At 35.1% G+C, this 21759-nt stretch overlaps 2 protein-coding genes across 10 annotated transcripts in view; one reads left to right on the top strand and one right to left on the bottom strand.

The window, feature by feature from the left end:
- DNAH3 (dynein axonemal heavy chain 3) overlaps positions 1–3125 on the top strand; it is a 195390-nt gene extending 192265 nt beyond the window's left edge. For all 3 annotated transcript variants that reach the window (XM_074208291.1, XM_074208288.1, XM_074208289.1), the window contains one exon: positions 1265–3125. In XM_074208291.1, the coding sequence (XP_074064392.1) occupies positions 1265–1618 (354 nt within the window). In that variant the 3' untranslated portion in view covers positions 1619–3125. The remainder of the gene's footprint in view (positions 1–1264) is intronic.
- A 9375-nt stretch (positions 3126–12500) lies between these two features.
- The window catches only part of LYRM1 (LYR motif containing 1), a 53014-nt gene continuing 43755 nt past the window's right edge, over positions 12501–21759 (bottom strand). For 5 of the 7 annotated variants that reach the window (XM_074201353.1, XM_074201354.1, XM_074201351.1 and 2 more), the window contains exons 3-4: positions 14377–14469; positions 12501–13679 (exon numbers count right to left, since the gene is read on the bottom strand). In XM_074201353.1, the coding sequence (XP_074057454.1) occupies positions 13563–13679; positions 14377–14469 (210 nt within the window). In that variant the 3' untranslated portion in view covers positions 12501–13562. The remainder of the gene's footprint in view (positions 13680–14376; positions 14470–21759) is intronic. The other 2 variants (XM_074201349.1, XM_074201350.1) reach the window with 1 other exon arrangement.

The following is a 21759-nucleotide window of genomic DNA, read 5'->3' as shown; positions in this document are numbered from 1 at the left end:
CAAGTACATATTGTCCAAGGTACCTGTGTTAGGGGGAAGTGGACCTATTAGCTAGAAGTCAGGACAGCAGGATGGGGGTGGGGGGGCAGTTGCATTGCATAGCAAGGTAAGCTAGAGAATTTTTATGAAGTAAGATTAGGTGAATGGAAGATCACCAGTGGGAGGAAACATCTTGCCTTCCCTCCATGCCAATATCCAGGGGAAAAATCTTATTCCCTTTGTCCTATATATAAAACTCTTCTAGAAAAAGATGTCCTGACTTCTAGTTCAGTTCTGTATTTGTCACAACATGCTATCCCTATTAAAAAATAACAAACAAAAACCAAACAGGATTATAAAAGATTAGCCAATATTAGAAGTTGGGCTTCCCAGATGATTGGGGAGAAGCCTACCACTTAACCACCCATATACAATATCACTGTATAGGACATTCCTGAGTCCAGTGGTCATTATAGCCAGTAGCTTTCTAGACTCCTGAAAAAGAGTCTTGTTCAGGTTAGGTGTTCAAAGAACGGCACAAAGTTTAGATATGGCTTAATTCCTGCCTTCATGGAAATCATAGTTCAATAGAGAGAAAAGAGATGACTCTACTATACAATGACATGATAGATGTGTTAAAAGTACAAAATGAAGTGCTATATGAGGTCCAAAGAATTATTCAGGGGGGTGGGGATTGGGCTTAAAAGAATATGCATGAGTTTGTTAGGCAGGAAAGGAGAGGTAGGACAATTCTGGCAGAGCAAATGTAAAGAGACAGAAGAAAGCTGGGCATTTTTGAAAGTGAATGATGGTGGAGAGAATAGTTCACTTTGACTAGAGCAGAGAGAACATGAAGAGGAGTCAAACAAGATAAGGCTGAAATGGCTGGGCAATGCCAAGATGGTGGAATTCTTTTGTTGTCAAACACAGAAAGCTGAACTTGACTTTTGAACAATTGTAAGCCACTTTTTTGAGCAGAAGAGTAACATGATCAGATTTTGAATAAAAAAAAGCTTATTTTGGCAGATGACAGATATATTGTTACTGGATGGATGGTGAAGTTAGGAAGAACTACTGGGGAGTTATAGCCCAAGCAAGTGGTAATGAGGCCCTGCTTTAATGGGAATAGAGGAGGGGATAGGAGCCAGGATGCTGCAGCCATATAATTGATAGGATCTGGTCACTAATTGGTATGGAAGAGGAAGTATATGTTAATGTAATGCTATATAGCTGATGATAAAATTCTTAAGGATAAATATTAAAACTCTTCTGTGCATTCTTGCAGGTGACTTCACAAGAATTAACTGTAGATGAGAAGCCAGAAAATGGGGCTTTCGTCAAAGGCCTTTTCTTGGAAGGAGCTCGGTGGGACAGGATTGCAATGGAGATTGGAGAGTCTTTCCCTAAAATCCTTTATGACCCTCTCCCCATCATTTGGCTCAAACCAGGGGAAAGTTCCACATTTCTGCATGAGAACATTTACCTGTGTCCTGTCTACAAAACAAGTGCTCGGAGAGGCACCCTATCCACTACAGGTCACTCAACCAACTATGTCCTTTCTATTGAGCTCCCTACATTATTGCCCCAGAAGCACTGGATAAACCGTGGAGTGGCATCACTGTGCCAGTTAGATGATTAAAAAATTATCTACTACCTACTCTCTAGTATACACTTCAATTTTCTTCCCATAGTTAAAAAAAAGTGGAGGGGAGCAGATCCCCCTTATGTTCTCATAAATGCAGAGATTGTAGGATCAGAGTTTTAGATCTGGTAGGGGACTTTAGAGGTCCAACAGTCCATTTTACAGATCAGAGAACTGATGTCCTTATCATCCTAATTAAGAGTTGACTAAGTCACAGAGCAAAAGTGACTTACTCAGTGACACATAGCTAATTTAGGTCAGATTGTAGAACTTGAAATCTGATCTTCGTGAGTCTAAGAACTATAGATCCACTATGTCGTGTTGCTTCTCTTGGGTTACTAATATATTAATATTCACTTTTTTGAATATTGTTTTACTGTTCCACTTACCACTTAGTCTACAGTTCTGTTCAGATGGAATTAAGGGCAGTTGATCTAGGCAGTACTGTATTAGAATTTTCTTAAACTCAATTTCTGTTTTCTCCTTTTGTTGATATAACCAGCCAGGATCAAATGGGTAGGAACATATATAGGAACAAACCATCCTCATGTATCTGCTGCATCCCAAAAGTCAAGAAGGTATGAAATAATGGGACGTAGGTTATGAACTGTAAGAGACTTTAAGGGTCATCAAATTTGAAGATTAACAAGACAGTAAACAGCAGAACCAGAATTTGAAACTTGGGTCCTCTGTCTCTAACTTCTAATCCTTATTTTCCAAAGTCACATTGACCAATCTACATTTGAAATGAGTTGTTTCATTGGGTTGAACTGGGAACTAAGAAGGAAATGAGCCCCTTTTCCCCTTTGTAATCCCAATTAAACCTAATTACTGTTAGGTGACAAAAAGTTAGGTATATCAAAAAGTGTCCTTACTTGGATGACTGATTCTTTCTAAATGCATATGAAAAAATCATTCCATGGGAAGATCAGTTTCTTTTAAGGGAAATGACAGGACTGGATCTACAAATTCCAAGACATATAAAACCATAAACATCTAAAACTAAAATATATAAAACCTAAGATACATCCAGACAGAGTAGTAAGGAATGATAAGAAGGTGCAAAAATTTTTTTATGTAAGTTCTTCAAAGGGTCAATAAATACAAGAATCATTGTTTTGAGAACTGTTTAATGACTGGTTTAAAAAAATCCAGTATTTTCCATGCCCAAGGACAAGGTTCTTTAATACTATGTTGCCTAGAATGCAAGGTAAGGTTCTTTTTTGAGAAAATGAAACTTTACAAATAAAACTTGTTTTATGCTGGTGGATGTTATGGGTAAAGGCAGAACTAGTCTAAGGTAAGAAATAACAAGAGATTTAAAAAAATTTAATATTTATTTTCAGTCCCAAATTTTGTCCTCTATCCATTAAGAAGGCAAGAACAACTATAGCCATTATATATATGAAGTCACACAAAACGTATTTTCACATTAGCTATGTTGCCAGAAAAAGACAGTTAAAAAAAGATTTAATCTGCACTTAAGAGTTCATCAGTTTTTTCTCTGAAGTAGAAAGTAGTTTTCATCTAAGTTGTCTTTTATAGTTTTTATATAGTTTTTATAGTCTTTTATAGTTGATTCTCATTACAGTATTGTTGCTACTATGTAAAATTTTTGCTACTATATTCTGCTCATCTCATTTTGAATTAATTCATATAAATCTTTCCAGGTTTTTCTGAAACCATTCCTTATGGCACAATAGTATTCCATCACTATCATGTTCCACAACTTGTTCAGTCACTCTCCAAATCATAGGTATCCCTTCAATTTCCAATTCTTTGCTACCACAAAAAATTTCATTAAATTTTTTTTTACATATGGGCCCTTTTCCTTTTAATCTGACCTCTTTGGGGTAAAGAGGTGGCATTGCTGGGTCAAATGTATGTATGGTTTTATATAGCCCTTTGGGCTATAAAATACATAGCTCCAAATTGTTTTCCAGAACAGTTGACCAGTTCACAGCTCCACCAATACTGTATTAGTTTACCTATTTTTCCACATCCCTTCTGCCTTTGTCATTTTCCTTTTCTGCCATGGTAACTAATCTGATAGTTGTAAGATGGTGCCTTAGAGTTGCTGTAAGGAACATTTCTTTATTTTCTATTGATTTGAATATTGAAAGTTCTGACTTCCTCTTTTGAAAACTATCTACTGAAATCCTTTAACCATTTGTTACTTGGGGAATGAGTCTTATTTTTATAAATGTGTTTGAGTTCCCCATATATTTGAGAAATGAGAACTTATTTTATTTTTCACGATTGATATTATTTTTCTAATTACATGTTATGAAAGGTTTTCAATATTCATCCATATGCATATTTTCAAGTTACATAATTTCCTTCCACCCTTCCTTCCTACTACCCTCCCCTCATTGATGAACAGTCAGTCATGTTTACAGATTAGTTATTTTCTGAATGAGGAATTAGGATTAAAGGAAAAGAAAGAAAACCATGAGATAGGAAGGAAAAAAATAAGAGAAATTTTGAAAAAGTGAATGTAGTGTTCATTCAGATTCTGTAGGATTTTTGTTTGTTTTGTTTTTCTTCCTCTGGATGGGGATAACATTGTCCAAAGCAAGTCTAATAGGGTTGTCCTAGCTCCCTCTGAACTGCTAAGAAGAACTGCTTCTATCAAAGTTGATCATCTCACAATGTTGTTGTCAATGTGAACAATGTTCTCTTAGTTCTGCTCCCTTCACTCAGCATCAGATCCTGAAATATCATTCCATGCTTCTCTAGAGTCTGACCATTTATGGTTTCTTATAGAACAATAATATTCCATAGTATTCATGTACCATAACTTGTTTAACCATTCCCTAATTGAAGGGCATCTCCTCAATTTCCAATTCTTTGCCACTATAAAAAGAGCTACTATGAATATTTTGGAACATGTAGGACTTTTCCCATTTTTTATGATTTCTTCTGGATATGGACCTAGAATTGGAATTGCTGTGTCAAAGGGTATGAACAGTTTTATTGCTCTTTGGGTAAAGTTCCATATTGCTCTCCAGGTTGACTGAATCAGTTCAAAACCTCACAAACACTGCATTAATGAACCACTCCTCTCCAACACTGATCGTTTTCCCTTTTTGTCATCTTAGCCAATCTGATAGGTGTGAGGTGGAATCTCATAGGCTGTTTTAATTTGCATTTCAAATGAGAACTTTAAAGAAACTTGCTAGAAACTTTTTCTCTTTTTTCATGCTTTTAATTTTAGCTATACTATGGGTGTGTGTGTGTGCGTGTGTGTGTATGTGTGTGTGTGTGTGTGTGTTTTGCTCTTACAAAACCTTTTTAATGTAATCAAAATGAGTAATTTCACCTCTTGTGATACTATCTTGTTTGGTAATGAATTTTTCCCTTACCTATACATCTGACAATCTATCTTAATTTATTTATGATATCATTCCTTATGTCTCAATCATTTGCCCATTTGGAACTTATCTTGATATGTGATATGATATGTTAAGCTATGTCTAGTTTCTTCCAGTCTGCTTTTCAGTTTTCCCAGGAGGTTTTGTCAAATACTGAGATCTGAGATCTTGCCCCATTATCTATGAGTTTATCAAACACTAATCTACTGTATTAATTTATTTATTAACAGCTTTTCTATTCATCCACCACTTTTATTTCTTAACCAGCACTAGACTGTTTTCATAATTATTTTTTTATATTTCAGTTTGAAACCTGGTCCTCCTAGGTCATTTTCCTTCACTTTTCCCCATTGGTTTCCTTAATATTCTTGACCTTTTCTGTTTTTCCAAGTGAATTTTATCCTTTAGTATGGCACTGAATAAATTATTTTAGGTATTGTCATTTTTATTATACAGATCTGGCCTACTCATGAACAGTTAATATTTCTTCAATTGCTTAGGTCTGTCTTTGTGTGAAAAGTATTTTGCAATTATAGTTAGTGTGTCATGGCAGGTAGACTTCCAAGTATTAAACTCTGTCTGAAGTTGTTTAATTTTTAATTTTTTTTTGAAAGGTACTGGGGTTAAGTGACTTGACCATAGTCACATTGCTAAGTAACTGGGGCCAAATTTGAACTTAGATCTTCCTGATTCCAGAGCTAGTGCTCTATCCTGGAGTTACTTTAAATAGAATTTTTCTGTCTCTTGATAGTATTTAGAAATATTGATGATTTAGATGGGTTTATTTTAAATTCTGAAACCTTGCTAACGTTGTTAATTATTTTGATTTTTCAGTTGATTCTCTAGAGCTTTCTTAAATATACTATCATATCATCTGGAAAAAATATAAGTTTTGATTCCCTAATAATTTTGATTCCTTGTTGTCTATTTATAATTTCTCTTTAAATTCTTTTTTTGCTAAAGCTGGTATTTTTTGTGCAATATTAAATAATGGTGTTGATAATGAATACCTTTTGAGTCTTTTTTAATTTGTTTTTTACAAGGCAATGGGGCTAAGTGACTTGCCCAAAGTCACACAGTGAAGTAAGTATTAAGTGTCTGAGGCTGGATTTGTACTCAGGTCCTCCTGACTCCAGAGCTGGTGCTCAATCCACTACACTACCTAATTGCCCCAGATAATGGGTATCTTTGCTTTACCTTTGATCTTGCTGGGAAAACTTCTAGTTTATCTATATTACTAATAATGTTTGCTTTCCAAAAATTATTTAGCTGCTACTAATCATTTTAAGAAAATTTCAACTTATTTTCATGCTTCCTAGTCTTTTTAATATGAATGAGTATTGCATTTTGCCAAAATCTCTTTTCTGCATCTATCAATATAATTAAATTTTTGTTTTTTGGCGCAGTGGATAAAGCATCGGCCCTGGAGTCAGGAGTACCTGGGTTCAAATCCGGTCTCAGACACTTAATAATTACCTAGCTGTGTGGCCTTGGGCAAACCACTTAACCCCATTTGCCTTTCAAAAACCTAAATAAAATTTTTTTTGTTATTAATATGGTCAATTATTTTAATAGTTTTCCTCATACTGAACCAGCCCTGCACTAGGGTCCTAATTCAGCCTAGTCAATACATATTTATGATGTCATGCTATAATCTCCTAGTTTGTATTTTCTGTTTTTGTTTTTTAAAAAAATTCATATTTTATTTTAAAAAAATATAGCCTCAGCTAACATGCAAAAGCAAGTTTCAACATTTAATTTAAAAAAACCTTGAGATTCAAATTCTCTCCCTTCTCCCACTCTACTCCCTATCTTCAGAAAGCAAGTTACTTGGTGTAGGTTAAAAATGTGTAACCATGAAACACATTACTAAAATAGTCATGTTGTAAAAGTAAACATAATACTCCCCCCCCCACAACAAAGAGAAACCTCAAGAAAAGTAAAATGAGAAAAAAAATGTACTTCAGTTTGCATTCAGACACACCATCAGTTCCTTCTCTGAGAGGGATAGCATTCTTTATCATAAGTCCATCAAACAAATTGCTTCAATATTTTTTCCTATAGTTGCTATTGCTAGTTGTTTCCCTCCATCCTATTTCCCCCCAACCTTCCATTTATTCTATTCTTTCTCTCATTTATCCTGTCACTCCTCTGAAATGTTATATCTGATGACCCTCTCCTCTCTTCCCTCTCTTTTATCACCTACACCCTTCCTCCTCTCCTCTCCTCTGTCTCCTTTCTACCATTCCTTTCCTCTCCTATTTTCCTCTAGGGCAACATAGATTTCTATATCCTATTAAGTATGTGTTATTTCCTCTCTGAGCCACTTCCAATGAGAATGAAGGCTCACTCATTCCCCTTTACCTCCCCCCCTTCTACACCATTGCAAAAGCTTTTTCTTGCCTCTTTTATGTGAAATAATTTTCCCTATTCTACCTCTCCTTTCCCTTTCTCCCAGGATATTCCTTTCTCACCCATTAACTCCATCTTTTTAATATATTATACCTGTTTATTCATCTCCCTATTATGACTTGTCTATATATGCTCCTTCATTATATCTACTCTAATAAATGTGAAGGTTTATATGAGTTTTCAGTATTTTCTTCCTATGCAGGAATACACACTGCTAAATCTTATGTCATCCTGACTGTAGCTCCACAATATTTGAATTGTTTCTTTCTGACTGCTTGTAATATTTTCTCCTTTACTTGGGAGTTTTGGAATTTGACTATATTTCTGGGAGTTTTTACTTAGGGATCTCTTGTAGGAAGTGATCAGTGGATTCCCTCAATTTCTATTTTACCCTATGCTTCTAGATCTCAGGACAATTTTCCTGGAGAATTTTGATGTCTATTTAGGCTCTTTTCCTGCTCATGACTTTCAGGAAGTCCAATAATTTGTAAATTATCATCTGAATCTGTTTTCCAGGTCAGTTGTTTTTCCAATGAGTTATTTCACATTTTCTTCTAGTTTTTCATTCTTTTTGTTTTATTGTTTCTTGATTTCTCATAAAGTCATCAGCTTTCCCTAGCTCCATTCTACATTTGAAGGAATTATTTTTTTCAGAGAGGTTTTGTATCACCTTTTCCATCTGACTAATTCTGTTTTTTTAAGGCATTCTTCTCATCATTGGCCTTTTGGACTGTTTTTTCCATTTGACCCAAACTGGTTTTTAAGATTTTTTTTTTCAGTACTTTTTTGTCTTTATCAAGCTGCTGATTTGGTTTTCATGGTTTTGGTGCATTGCTTTCATTTTCCTTCCCAATTTTTCCCTCTACCTCCCTTACTTGATGTTCAAAATCTTTTTGAGCTCTTCTAGAGCCTGAGACTAATTCCTATTTCTCTTGGAGCTTTTAGATATAGAAGCTTTGATTCTGCCATCTTCTGAGTGTGTTTTGATCCTCCATGGGACCAAAGTAAGTGTCTATGGTCAAACTTTTTTCTTCTGTTGTTTACTCATTTCCCAGCCTATGACTTAATTTTAATTCTTTGTTAAAGTGGGGTTCTGCTTCCAGGGTGGAGGATGCATTGTCCCAAGTTTTTGAGGATTTTTGCAGCTGTTTTCAGGGACCCCCCAGGGACCTCAACTTCAATTCCTTTAAGGTCTTATGAGAGGCTCTGACTGCTCTCCTGGACTGGCCCCTCATTTGTGAGTGACCAACCCTCTCTGCCCTGGAACTGTGAGGAGGATCTATGTTCTGCTATGGCATATGGGACCCAGACTGTGACTTGGATCTGATTATGGGCAAAGCAACAGAGTCCTGCTCCAGCTCCTCTGTAGCTTCCTTGACCCCCTTATTGTCAGTGGACTGAGCACTCTGGAAGCTCTAAGTGACCTGCTCCTGGTCCTTGGGGCTGGGACTATGCCAAGGCCCATACTTGACTCAGCTCTGCTTTCACTCTGGCCCAGCAGAGTTTTCCTGCTGCCCTTCCCAACTGTCCTTGGCAATTCTTGGGCTGAGAAGTCTGGAAATCACTACTACTGCCCAACCCAAATGGCCCAGAGACCCAGGTGCCTGTTAGCTGTTCCTGAATGATTGGGGCTGGTACCATTGGACTGTGTTGCAGGCCCTTTCTAACCCTCGTGTAACATCTTTCAAGTTGTTTTGGGCTAGAAAATTGTTTCACTCAGTCTTTTTGTGGGTTTTGCTGATCTAGAATTTGGTTAGAGTCATTATTTAAAGGTATTTGGAGTGTCTAGGGGAGAACTCACGGGAAATCCTGCCTTTACTCTGTCATCCTGGCTCTGCCCCCCGAAGCCATTTCCTTTAAAATTTTTGCAACAATATTCATTAGGGAAACTGATCTCTATACTACATTCTATAATCAATTTCTGGTTTTGCTCTTTAGGTAAATACCATATTTATGTGATAGAAGGAATTTGGTAGGATGCCTTATTTCTTCAAATAGTTTGGTAGGATTTGTAAATTCATCTAGACTTGGGGAATTTTTTTTTAGGGAGTTCACATATGGCTTGTTCATGTTCTTTATCTAATAAAGAGTTACTTAAACATTCTATGTCCTCTTCTTTAATCTGGGCAATTTATATTTTTGAGAATCTATATTTCATCTACATTTTTTATTTTTTATTTTTTAACATTTTTAAAATTTGTTTTCCAATTATATATACAATAGTAGTTATCTACATATTTTTTGTAAGCTTTTGAATTTTACAATTCCCCCTCCAAAGACTGTCTGATAGTCTTTACATTGTTTCCATGCTATACATTGATATAAATTGAATGTGTTAATAAGAGTAAATATAACCCACCACCCCCCAAGATGAGAAACTTCAAGAAAAGAGAGTGAAAAAAATGTACTTCAGTCTGTGTTTAGATTCAAATGGCTCTGTCTCTGGGGTGAGTTTCTTTCTTTATCCTAGGTCCACCAAATAAGTTGCTTCTATATTTTCCCCATGATTGCTATTACTAGTTGTACCTCCACTCTATTCCTCCCCACTCTCATTTATTCTATTCTCTCTCTCCTTTCATCCTGGCCCTATCCAAAAGTGTGTTGTATCTGAGTACCCTCTCTCTCAATCTTCCCTCTCTTCTATCACCTATTTCCCCCTTCCCTCCCTCCATTCTCCCTTATCTCATCCCTTCTCATTTCTTCTCTAGGGAAACTAGGATAAGATAGATTTCTTCACCCTATTATTGACTGTGTATGTTATTTCCTCTTTGAGCCATTTCTGATGAGAATAAAGGCTCACTCAATCCCCCTTGCCTTCCCCCTTTCCACTCCATTGAAAAAGCTTTCTTGACTTTCATGTGAAATTTCTTCCTTTTTCATCTCCTTTCCCTTCCTCCCAGTACTTTCCTTTATCACTCATTGACTCCATGTTTTTACTATATGATACCATTATATTCCACTCTTTTCTATGTCCTTGAAGATAGTAAGCTTTAGTCTTGTACCATGATTGTTAAATTTTTTTTTGTTTTTTATAAACAACTTATTTAGCTCTTCTGGGAATTCTTGTTGGGCATATGTCCAATATGTACTTTTTTCCTTTGAGGCTTTGCTTGTGAGTTTTCAAGTCATTGCCATCTTGTTTTTGTGTCTTTAGTAGCTTCTGTCACTTTAACAGCTTTTTATCATCAGGTTTGTTGATTGATTCTTTTTTCCAATTCTTGACTTTGGACTTTGTTAGAATTGGGTTCTGCTTTCCTCTGGGAGAGGAAGGGTGGGTCTGTTCCTAAACTTTAGGTTTTTATTTCTGCTATTTTCACAACTAAGTGAGGGAGAGGGAGAGAATCTATAAGTTTCTGGTGCTTTTAAAGTAATGTGATAATAAGGTATGATCACTGCTTTCTTGTTCTGCACTCTTGTGTACATTCAGGTAGGGCCCATGTTCAAACTAGGTAATAGGCAGTGGAGTTGTCCAATGGCATCTGGTCCAGGATATGGTGCTAACATAGGGTCTCCTGTAATCCTTCTGACCAAGGTATTGAATCCTGCAATTGTTGCTGGTCCCATTGCTACTGATATCCTCAAGGCCTAAAGCTGATGTATCTTTCACCATGCCAAGATTTCCAATCCCAGCGACTGAAGACTACTTTTTCTATCTTCCTAACCTGTTCTGGGCTAGAAAAATGTCTCAATGTGACTTTTTGATGTGTATGTATATCTAAAATTCAATTTTTCAAGTTTTTAGAGGGGACTGTTGGGAGAGGTCAGCAAAAATGCTCTCTTTATCTGTTATCTTCTAATATTCCAAATGTTTTTAGTGTCAGAAAATTTTTGCCCTCCAGGATATTTTGGGATAAATCAGGATGCATGTATTTAGTTTCAGAAAATTTTTGCTCTCTGTGGTACTTGGGACAAATCAGCTTGCATGTCTTGAATGATGAAAGCCATGAAGGGGCATCATTTTCCCAAAGGAGAGGAAAATATTTTGTCAGTTTTGAGCTTTGCTCAAGATATGCAAACTGCAGCAGTTAAGGCTATAGGGACAAAAGGAGGTCCTTGGCTTGAGCGGATGGTTGATATTGCCTCAGGAGGCAATGAGTATGGCAGGTAAAAAAGCATGGTGAGTAAACTCACTTTTAAAAATCTAAAACCCCACTGTTTTATTTTCTAGTTGTAAGGGATTTAAGGTTCCATCCAAAAAGTAAGTTCTGAGAAATTTTGTACCTTGAAGCAAACTACAAAAAATAGGCCATTAGGGATTTGCTAAATGAACTCTTGCAGTGAAATTGTTAAAATGGGCACAAAGTCCGGTCTGCAACTCAAAAGTAAAAGTGGGTGGAGAGAAGAGAGCTAAAGACACAAGGGTTAATGAATAATTTTTGTCTTTTATGGATCTGTTCTACAAATATCTCAGCAGATGACTCTGATTATGGATTTAGACCTAGAAAAGACCATTGTGCCCAATCCCTTTATTTTGCACTTAATAGAATTTGATTTTTTTCCAATTATAGGTAAAGACAGTTTCCAACTTTCTCTTTTTTATGATTAAGTTCCAAATTTTTCTCTTTCCCTCCCCACTCCCCAAAATAGCAAGCAATCTGATATAGCTATACATGTACAATCATGCTAAACTTCCATAAAAGTCATACAACCCATTCATTGTATACATGAGGAAACTGAATACCAAAGAGGTTAGGTGACTTGCCCAGGGTCATACAGCTAGTCAGCTGCTGAAACAGATTCAACCTTAAGACATCCTTAAGACATCACTCTGTTACCAGTCACTAAATGTTTTGAAGAACTTAAAACACTGGATAATGAATTGTTATTCTTCTCCTTCCTTCTCCTCCTCTAATTCTAAAGAAGCCTTTTACATTATCTCATGATAACCCTCATTAATAAGGATACTCTTTTAGTCCCAAAATAAGGATAATGAAGGTTTGCTGTGATATGAGTCAGCTATCCTTATCCTAATTAGACAGCTTCTTGACTTTACCTAACTAAAATCAATACACTATAAACCTGCAGCAAGTAATTCTGGAAATGTGTAGAAATAGTCAAAAACAAAATTTATGATCAATTTTTATTGAAGATTTCACTTTTGAACACAAAAAACATTTTTGCATAGGGACTCTCTGAGTTTTTCCTTGGCCTATCACAAAGGCATAGTCCTTTCTCCTTTTGATCTAGATTTTCCTTTTCCTAATTGTACATAATTTTAAAATCAGCCTATCCTTATAATTTATACTTGGATAATACACTGGATGATACAGTTGTCCAATTTTGTTGTCAATTAGAAACAGAGATTACTTTTACATACTGTGGTATTGAGTTTGTTGTGAGGCTTTTTAGTGAGAATTATAAGTAAACATGTTTTAGGATTTGGTTTTCTATTGTATGCATTTAATGGACAGAATTAAATACACTACAAGAGCTCCTGAAAATCTGGGCTATTTCCCTCCTCCCCAAAATTTTCCTGCGATATCATGAAATCTTCCACTAACTGTTAAGAGAGTGATAAGATTAGAGTATATATGATAAACTCTGCTAGCGTGGTAAAGGAACAACTAGATTACTTAATATTAATGAAATGTATATCTGAGTTGAGATCCAAAAAAAGTGATCAGTAGAACAACTAAAACATTTAAATTTTTATTTTAAATATATCCATAACTTAAAACATAAAACAAAATAAAGTTTACAGAGATGGACAAGTTTGAGGCTAGTATCTGATTGTCAAGTCATTTTAAGAACTTTCAAGGGAAATTGCTAAAAGATACTGCCATGCTTCTAATCTGCAGCTTCTTCTGTGTATATAGCTACATTATTTCCACAAAAAATTGTAATTTTAAAATAAATTTAAACTTAATTCTTGCTATGATCAGACTTTCATCTAGGATTTACTAAGATCATGATAGGAATGAGCTTTGGGAATTAGCATATTCCTATCTAGTAGCAACATACTAGTACTGATAAATTCACGTACATATAAATTAATGCTATGAAATTAAGGACCCAAATCTTTGAATATTTAAGAGAAATTACAAGCAATGTCTCCATAGTCTTTTTTCTTCCATTCTCTGACTAGACTTAAGTCAAGGAGACTTAGTTTGTGCTCAGGCCCTGCCTGGCTCACAGTTCATGCAGAGAATCTTGGATTAAGAAACTTCATTGTGAGACTTGAGATATAATGGTTTGGAAAGTTTCCTTAGCTTCTCCTGGCTTTGAAGTCCACGGCTTTGTAGAGGAGTAAGGGCCATTGGAGGCAGGTGAATCTGCACAAAGAAAAAACACCTGTCAGATGCTAAGTGAAAGGCCAGAGATGATGTTTTCTTTTTTAAAAAAAGTGTGTAGGTTAGGTTCCCCACCATGGCAAAAAAAAGAAAAAGAAAGAAAGAAAGAAAGAAAGAAAGAAAGAAAGAAAGAAAGAAAGAAAGAAAGAAAGAAAGAAAGAAAGAAAGAAAGAAAGAAAGAAAGAAAGAAAGAAAGAAAGAAAGAAAGAAAGAAAGAAAGAAAGAAAGAAAGGAACTTTTTAAGAGCATGGTGTTATTACTACTTCACTTCCAAAACATTCTGCAGATGCTCAATTAGACCATCTTGATCTAAAGCAGGGGCTCTTAATCTGGAGTCCATGGACCTCTCTACCCAGAGGTTCACAGGCAGATTTCAGGGAGTCAGTGAATTTGAACAAGAAAAATCTAACTTAATTTTCACTAACCTCTAACAAATTTAACATTTTTTTAAGAATTGTAGAAAAGAGAGAATTTGAGAGGTGGTCCAGTTTTTACTAGACTGTCAAAAGAGTCCCAGATATAAAAAAAAGATAAGAACCCCAGATCTAGAATTAAGTTATATTAATTGCCTTTACTGTAGAATCATGCTTCCCAGAAATCACCAGTCACATGGCTCAGAATTACTAAGTTTGGATGAAATAGTGAATTAGTAATATTTGGAGATTGGATTGAGACTTACTGGCCTTGGATATGGGATCTGATAATGCAATCCTATTTCAATTCTTGCTGTGCATTCATCTATACATTGTTTAATTAGTTCCGAATCTGTAAGCTGTTAAAATGGGAAAGTGAGAGTTTAAAAACAAAGTGTTAGCAGTATATTCTCATACTACAAAATACTTGCCTATTAAAAAAAAATTCCTTACAGATGCAATCAATAAACTCAATGTTGATAACGGAAATGCAATTTAACTTAAAGTGAATTCTAAAGTAAACCCCATGACCTCAACTTAAACTGCTTCAGAAACCTACCTGAGAATGATCAGACAGAATGCAACAACCCAATACATCCAAGTCTGTCTCCCAATGGACTAATAGTCTTCCTCTCAGACATATCAACTTTGACTCATTAGTAAGACATGATGGCAACTCTTAGATCTACATTGCTCTGCTCTGTTAATACACTCCCCAGAGTTTGAGTTCACCAAGTGCCATCAGAACTGAGAAGCTTTCCAAGGTGTAGGCCCCTCTCTTGAAGCAAATCCATTCCATGGTGACCCTGACCTTCACAAAGTAAAGACAACTCTCCCTGGGGCTCCCAATGGCTTCTCCAAGATTAGTTACATCATTTCAACAGATGTCTACCATTCTGGATTCAGGGATTTGAATTGATTTCTTTTTATCTCTTTCTGCTACACTTTGTTGGTAGTATATAGAAATGTTATTGATTTACATGGCTTTATTTTATATTCTGCAACTTTGATAAAGTTAAGTATTTCAACTAGTTTTTTAGTTGATTTTCTAGGATTTTCCCTAGAAAAATTCCCTTTTAATCAGCCAAGGGCAACCTTGTCCCTTTGGAATGGTACTTGTCTATCTCTTAGAACAGACTAACAGAAAGTGGAGAGCAGAATACATGAAAAATAAAAATCCAGCAATATTTTGTTTACAAAAAACATACTTGAAAGAGAGAAACAGAAAAAAACAAAGGTCTGATTGATTACAGAAATGCAAATTAAAACAACTCTGAGGAACAACTTAATATTTATCAGACTGACTAAAATGACCAAAAAGAAAACATCAATATTGGAGAGAATGTAGAAAACACCAATGTATTGCTGGTGGAATTGTGAATTGATCCAGCCATTCTGGAGGACAATTTGAAACTATACCAAACAGGCAATAAAACTGTGTTAGATGTATAGCAAAGAGATGATAAAAAGGTACCCATATGTACAAAAATATTTATAGCAGTTATTTTTGTAATGACAAAGAATTAGAAAGTGGGGAGATACTCATTAATTAGGGAATGGCTAAACAAGTTATGGTATATGAATATGATGAAATACTATTGTTCTGTAAGAAATCATTCAGTGGGTGGAAATTAGTAAAAGGTGGAAAGTCTTGCATGAACTGATGCTGAGTGATGGACTCAGCAGTTCTGTGATCAAGGACAATTCTGAGAGACCTGCTATGGACCACATCCAGAGAAAAAACTATGGAGCCAGAATGCAGAGCAAAGCATACTATGTCAGTTTTGAAACTTTTTAATGTTTTTTCTTTCTCATGTTTCCCCCCCTTAGTTCAAATTCTTCTTTCACAACATTACTAATATGGAAATATGTTAAACATGATCATACATGCACAAACTATATCAAATTGTTTGCAGCCATAGGGGGGAAGGGAGGGTAGAAGAAAAGTGTGGAACTCAAAAGCTAGCAAAAAAATAAATGTTGAAAACTATCTTTGTATGTAATTAGAAAAAGGAAAAATAGTTAAAAAAAGATAAAACTGGCACAGAAAATATTAACTTCAGGTGAAGTTAAAAGAAAAAGTTAGACAGGCAGCCCTCTAAAGAAAAGTGAATTGGGACAGAAAGAAGTATACCTTTTTCTCTGATGTACATGGTTATTCATGACACCTTCACAAAAACTGACCATGTGGTGGAACATAAAAAATCTCACAAACAAATGCAGAAAAGCAAAATATTAAATGCATTCCTTTCATAGCACAATGCAATAAAAATTATATTCAATAAATGACTGAAAACAAATTAAAAAATAACTGGAAATCATCTAAGTCTAAAGAGTGGGTCAAAGAACAAATCATAAGAACAACTTCATTAAAGAGAATAATACTAAGACAACATACTAAAATGTGTGGTATACAGTCAAAGCAGTACATTGGGGAAAATGTATAACTCTAAACACATCAAGAAAACAGAAAGAGCAAATCAGTAAGTTGAGTATGCAATTAAAAAAAATCAGAAAAAAGAACACACTGAAAAACCCAAATTAAACCCCAAATTAGAAATCTTGAAAATTAAGAGATTAATAAAATTCAAAGCAGCAAAACAATTGAACTAATAAATAAAACTAAGAGCTGGTTTTAAATAAAATAAACTGGTGGATAATTTGATCTTAAAAAAGAAAACCAATTTTAAAAACCAGTATTTAAAATGATACAGATGAATTCACTACCAATGAAGATTAAAGTATTAGGAACTATCTTTTTTTTTAAAGTGTCATAGCTTTCTTTTTTTTCATTCTTTTTTTTTATTTTTTAATTTTTATTAAAGATATTTGAGTTTTACAGTTTTCCCCCAATCTTGCTTCCCTCTCCCCACCCCCACCCCACAGATAGCACTCCATCAGTCTTTGTTTCCATGTTGTACCTCGATCCATATTGGGTGTGATGAGAGAGAAATCATATCCTTAAAGAGAACAGAATTCTCAGAGGTAACCAAATCAAACCATAAGACATCTGGGTTTTTTTTTTCCCCCAAATTAAAGGGAATAGTCCTTGTACTTTGTTCAAACTCCACAGCTCCTTATCTGGATACAGATGGTACTCTCCTTTACAGACAGCCTAAAATTGTTCCCAATTGTTGCGCTGATGGAATGAGCAAGTCCTTCAAGGTTGAACATCACTCCCATGTTGCTGTTAGGGCGTACAGTGTTTTTCTGGTTCTGCTCATCTCACTCAGCAACAGTTCATGCAAATCCCTCCAGGTTTCCCTGAAATCCCATCCCTCCTGGTTTCTAATAGAACAATAGTGTTCCATGACATACCTATACCACAGTTTGCTAAACCATTCCCCAATTGAAGGACATTTACTGGATTTCCAATTCTTTGCCACCACAAACAGGGCTGCTATAAATATTTTTGTACAAGTAATGTTTTTACCCTTTTTCCTCATCTCTTCAGGGTACAGACCCAGTAGTGGTATTGCTGGGTCAAAGGGTATGCACATATTTGTTGCCCTTTGGGCATAGTTCCAAATAGCTCTCCAGAAGGGTTGGATGAGTTCACAGCTCCACCAATAGTGTAATAGTGTCCCAGATTTTCCACATCCCTTCCAACAATGATCATTATCCTTCCTAGTCATACTGGCCAATCTGAGAGGTGTGAGGTGCCACCTCAGCGCAGCTTTAATTTGCATTTCTCTAATAATTAATGATTTAGAGCAATTTTTCCTTTGGCTATGGATTGCTTTGATCTCCTCATCTGTAAATTGCCTTTGCATATCCTTTGACCATTTGTCAATTGGGGAATGGCTTTTTGTTTTAAATATGTGACTCAGTTCTCTGTATATTTTAGAAATGAGTCCTGTGTCAGAATCATGAGTTGTAAAGATTATTTCCCAATTTACTACTTTTCTTTTGATCTTGATTACATTGGTTTTATCTGTGCAAAAGCTTTTTAATTTAATTTAATCGAAATCATCTAATTGGTTTTTAGTGATGTTCTCCAACTCTTCCTTAGTCATAAACTGTTCCCCTTTCCATAGATCTGACAGGTAGACTAGTCCTTGATCTTCTAATTTGCTTATAGTATTGTTTTTTATGTCTATGTCCTGTAACCATTTGGATCTTATCTTGGTAAAGGGTGTGAGGTGTTGGTCTAATCTAAGTTTCTTCCATATTAACTTCCAATTTTCCCAGCAGTTTTTATCAAAGAGGGAGTTTTTATCCCAGTGGCCGGACTCTTTGGGTTTATCAAACAGCAGATCACTATAATCCTCTCCTGCTTTTACACCTAGTCTATTCCACTGGTCCACCACTCTATTTCTTAGCCAATACCAAACAGTTTTGATGACTGATGCTTTATAATATAATTTTACATCAGGTAGGGCTAAGCCACCTTCTTTTACATTTTTTTTCATTAAGCTCCTGGCAATTCTTGACTTTTTATTTCTCCATATGAATTTACTTACAATTTTTTCGAGCTCATTAAAGTAATTTTTTGGAATTTTGATTGGTAGGGCATTAAACAGATAGTTTAGTTTTAGTAGAATTGTCATTTTTTATTATCTCTACCCATCCATGAGCAGTTGATATTTGCCCAGTTATTTAAATCTGATTTAATTTGTGTGAGAAGTATTTTATAATTGTTTTCTAAAAGATTCTGAGTCTGTCTTGACAAATAGACTCCCAAGTATTTTACACTGTCTGAGGTTACTTTGAATGGAATTTCTCTTTCTAGCTCTTCCTGCTGTTTCTTGCTAGTCATATATGGGAAAATTGAGGGTTTATGGGGGTTTATTTTATAACCCGCAACTTTGCTAAAATTGCTAATTGTTTCCAGTAGTTTTTTAGATGATTTCTTGGGATTCTCTAGGTAGACCATCATGTTATCTGTGAATAGTGAGAGTTTTGTCTCTTACTTCCCAATTCTAATTCCTTTAATTTTTTTCTTCTCTAATTGCTGATGCTAATATTTCTAATACAATATTGAATAGTAGTGGTGATAATGGGCATGCTTGTTTAACCCCTGATCTTATTGGGAATGCCTCTAGCCTCTCCCCATTGAGTATAATGCTTGTTGATGGTTTCAGATAGATAATGCTAATTATTTTAAGGAACAGTCCATTTATTCCTACACTCTCTAGTGTTTTTAATAGGAATGGATGCTGTATTTTGTCAAAAGCTTTTTCAGCATTTATTGATATGATCATATGATTTCTGATAGGTTTGTTGTTGATATAATTAAGTATACTAACAGTTTTCTTAATATTGAACCAACCCTGCATTCCTGGAATAAATCCTACTTGATCATAATGTATTATCCTAGTGATGACTTGTAGTCATTTTGCTAAGATTTTATTTAGGATTTTTTGCAGCTATATTCATCAGGGAAATAGGTTTATAATTTTCTTTCTCTGTTTTAACTCTTCCTGGTTTAGGTAACAGTACCATATTGGTTTCATAGAAAGAGTTAGGCAGAGTTCCATCTTACCTTATTTTTCCAAAGAGTTTATATAGGATTGGAACCAATTGTTCCTTAAATGTTTGGTAGAATTCACTTGTGAATCCATCAGGCCCTGAAGATTTTTTTTTTAGGGAGTTCAATAATGGCTTGTTGAATTTCTTTTTCTGAGATAGGGTTGTTTAGGTATTTAATCTCTTCTTCATTTAACCTGGGCAACTTATATTTTTGTAAATATTCATCCATTTCACTTAGATTATCAAATTTATTGGCATAAAGTTGGGCAAAATAATTTCAAATTATTACTTTAATTTCCTCCTCATTGGTGGTGAGTTCACCTTTTTCATTTATAATACTAGCAATTTGGTTTTCTTTCTTTTTTTTAATCAAATTGACCAGAGGTTTATCAATTTTATTGGTTTTTTTCATAATACCAACTTTTGGTTTTATTTATTAATTCAATAGTTTTTTTGCTTTCAATTTTATTAATTTCTACTTTAATTTTTAAAATTTCTAATTTGGTATTTGATTGGGGATTTTTGATTTGTTCTTTCTCTAATTTTTTTAGTTGCATGTTTAGTTCATTGATTTCCTCTTTCTCCAATTTATTCATATAAGCATTTAGAGCTATAATATATCCCCTGGGAGTTGCTTTGAATGAATCCCATAGTTTTTGGTATTTTGTTTCATTATTATCATTATCTAGGATAAAATGGTTAATTCTTTCTATAATTGGTTTTTTGGTCCACTCATTTTTTAAGATGAGGTTATTCAGTTTCCAATTTGCTCTGGGTCTTTATCTCCTTGGCCCAGTATTGCATATGACTTTTATTGCATTGTGATCTGAGAAAGATGTATTCACTATTTCTGCCTTTCTGCAGTTGATCATTAGGTTTTTATGTCCTAGTACATGGTCAATTTTTGTATAAGTTCCATGTACTGCAGAGAAAAAGGTATATTCCTTCCTATCCCCATTCAGTTTCCTCCATAAGTCTACCATATCTAATTTTTCTAACAATCTATTTACCTCCCTAATTTCTTTCTTGTTTGTTTTATGATTTGATTTATCTAGATCTGGCAGCGGGAGGTTGAGGTCTCCTACTAGTAGAGTTTTGCTGTCTATGTCTTCCTGTAATTCTTTCAGCTTCTCCTCTAAGAATTTGGGTGCTGTCCCACTGGGTGCACAGACATTCAATATTGAAATGACTTTATTGTCTATGGTACCTTTTAGGATGATAAAATTTCCTTCCCTATCTCTTTTAACGCTATCTATTTTTGCTGCTGCTTTGTCTGATATAAGGATTGCTACCTCTGCTTTTTTTACTTCAGCTGAAGCAAAATATATTTTGCTCCAACCTTTTACCTTTACTCTATATGTATCTCTCTGCTTCAAATGAGTTTCTTGTAAGCAGCATATTGTAGGATTCTGTTTTTTAATCCACTCTGCTATTTGCTTACATTTTAAGGGAGAGTTTATCCCATTCACATTCAAGGTTATGATTACTAATTCTTTATTGCCCTCTGTGCTATCTTCCCTCTGTTTGTATTTTTCTCCCTTTCCCCCCCCTTTTATCCATATTCCCCAGTATTTTGTTTTTGAATACCACCCCCTTCAGTGTATTTGCCCTCCTATATCACACCCTCACCTTTCTTTCCCCTTTCCCTGTTCCCATCCCTTCTTTTTGTTATTTCCCCTTATTTCCTCCACTCCCCTTCCCTTTCTCTGTCCCCCTTCCCTTTTCCCCTTTTACTTCTTGAAAGGTTAGATGTTTTATAAGTTAACTGAGTATGTGCAGGTTGACTTTAAGCCAAGTCTGATGAGAAGAAGATTCAGGTGTTTCTCCTCTACTCCCTTCTTCCCCTCTATACCATAGGTTTTTCGTACCTCTTAGTATAATGAGATTTGTCCCATTCAATCCCCTCCCTCCTCCCATCTGTTTCCTGTCTCCCCTTTTAGGGACTTAGTGTATTTTTTTTTAGATCATTCTAAGTCATAGAAAATTCTGAGTGTCTGTCCCTTCTAGTTCAGTATATTCTGTTGAATAGAGTCCAAAATTCCTGAGAGTTATTAGAGTCTTTCTCCCCAGTGGAGTTAAAGCCAGTTACATCCCATTAGATATCAGTCCTCATGGATAGATCATGGATGTCCATCATTTCTGGCTAGGTATATTCTCTCTGTTAGAGTTACATTTCT

Source organism: Macrotis lagotis, chromosome X (assembly GCF_037893015.1).
Source record: "Macrotis lagotis isolate mMagLag1 chromosome X, bilby.v1.9.chrom.fasta, whole genome shotgun sequence".
NCBI lineage: Eukaryota > Metazoa > Chordata > Mammalia > Peramelemorphia > Peramelidae > Macrotis > Macrotis lagotis.
Note: the sequence above shows the minus strand (reverse complement) of the source record. Positions and strands in the feature narration are given on the sequence as shown.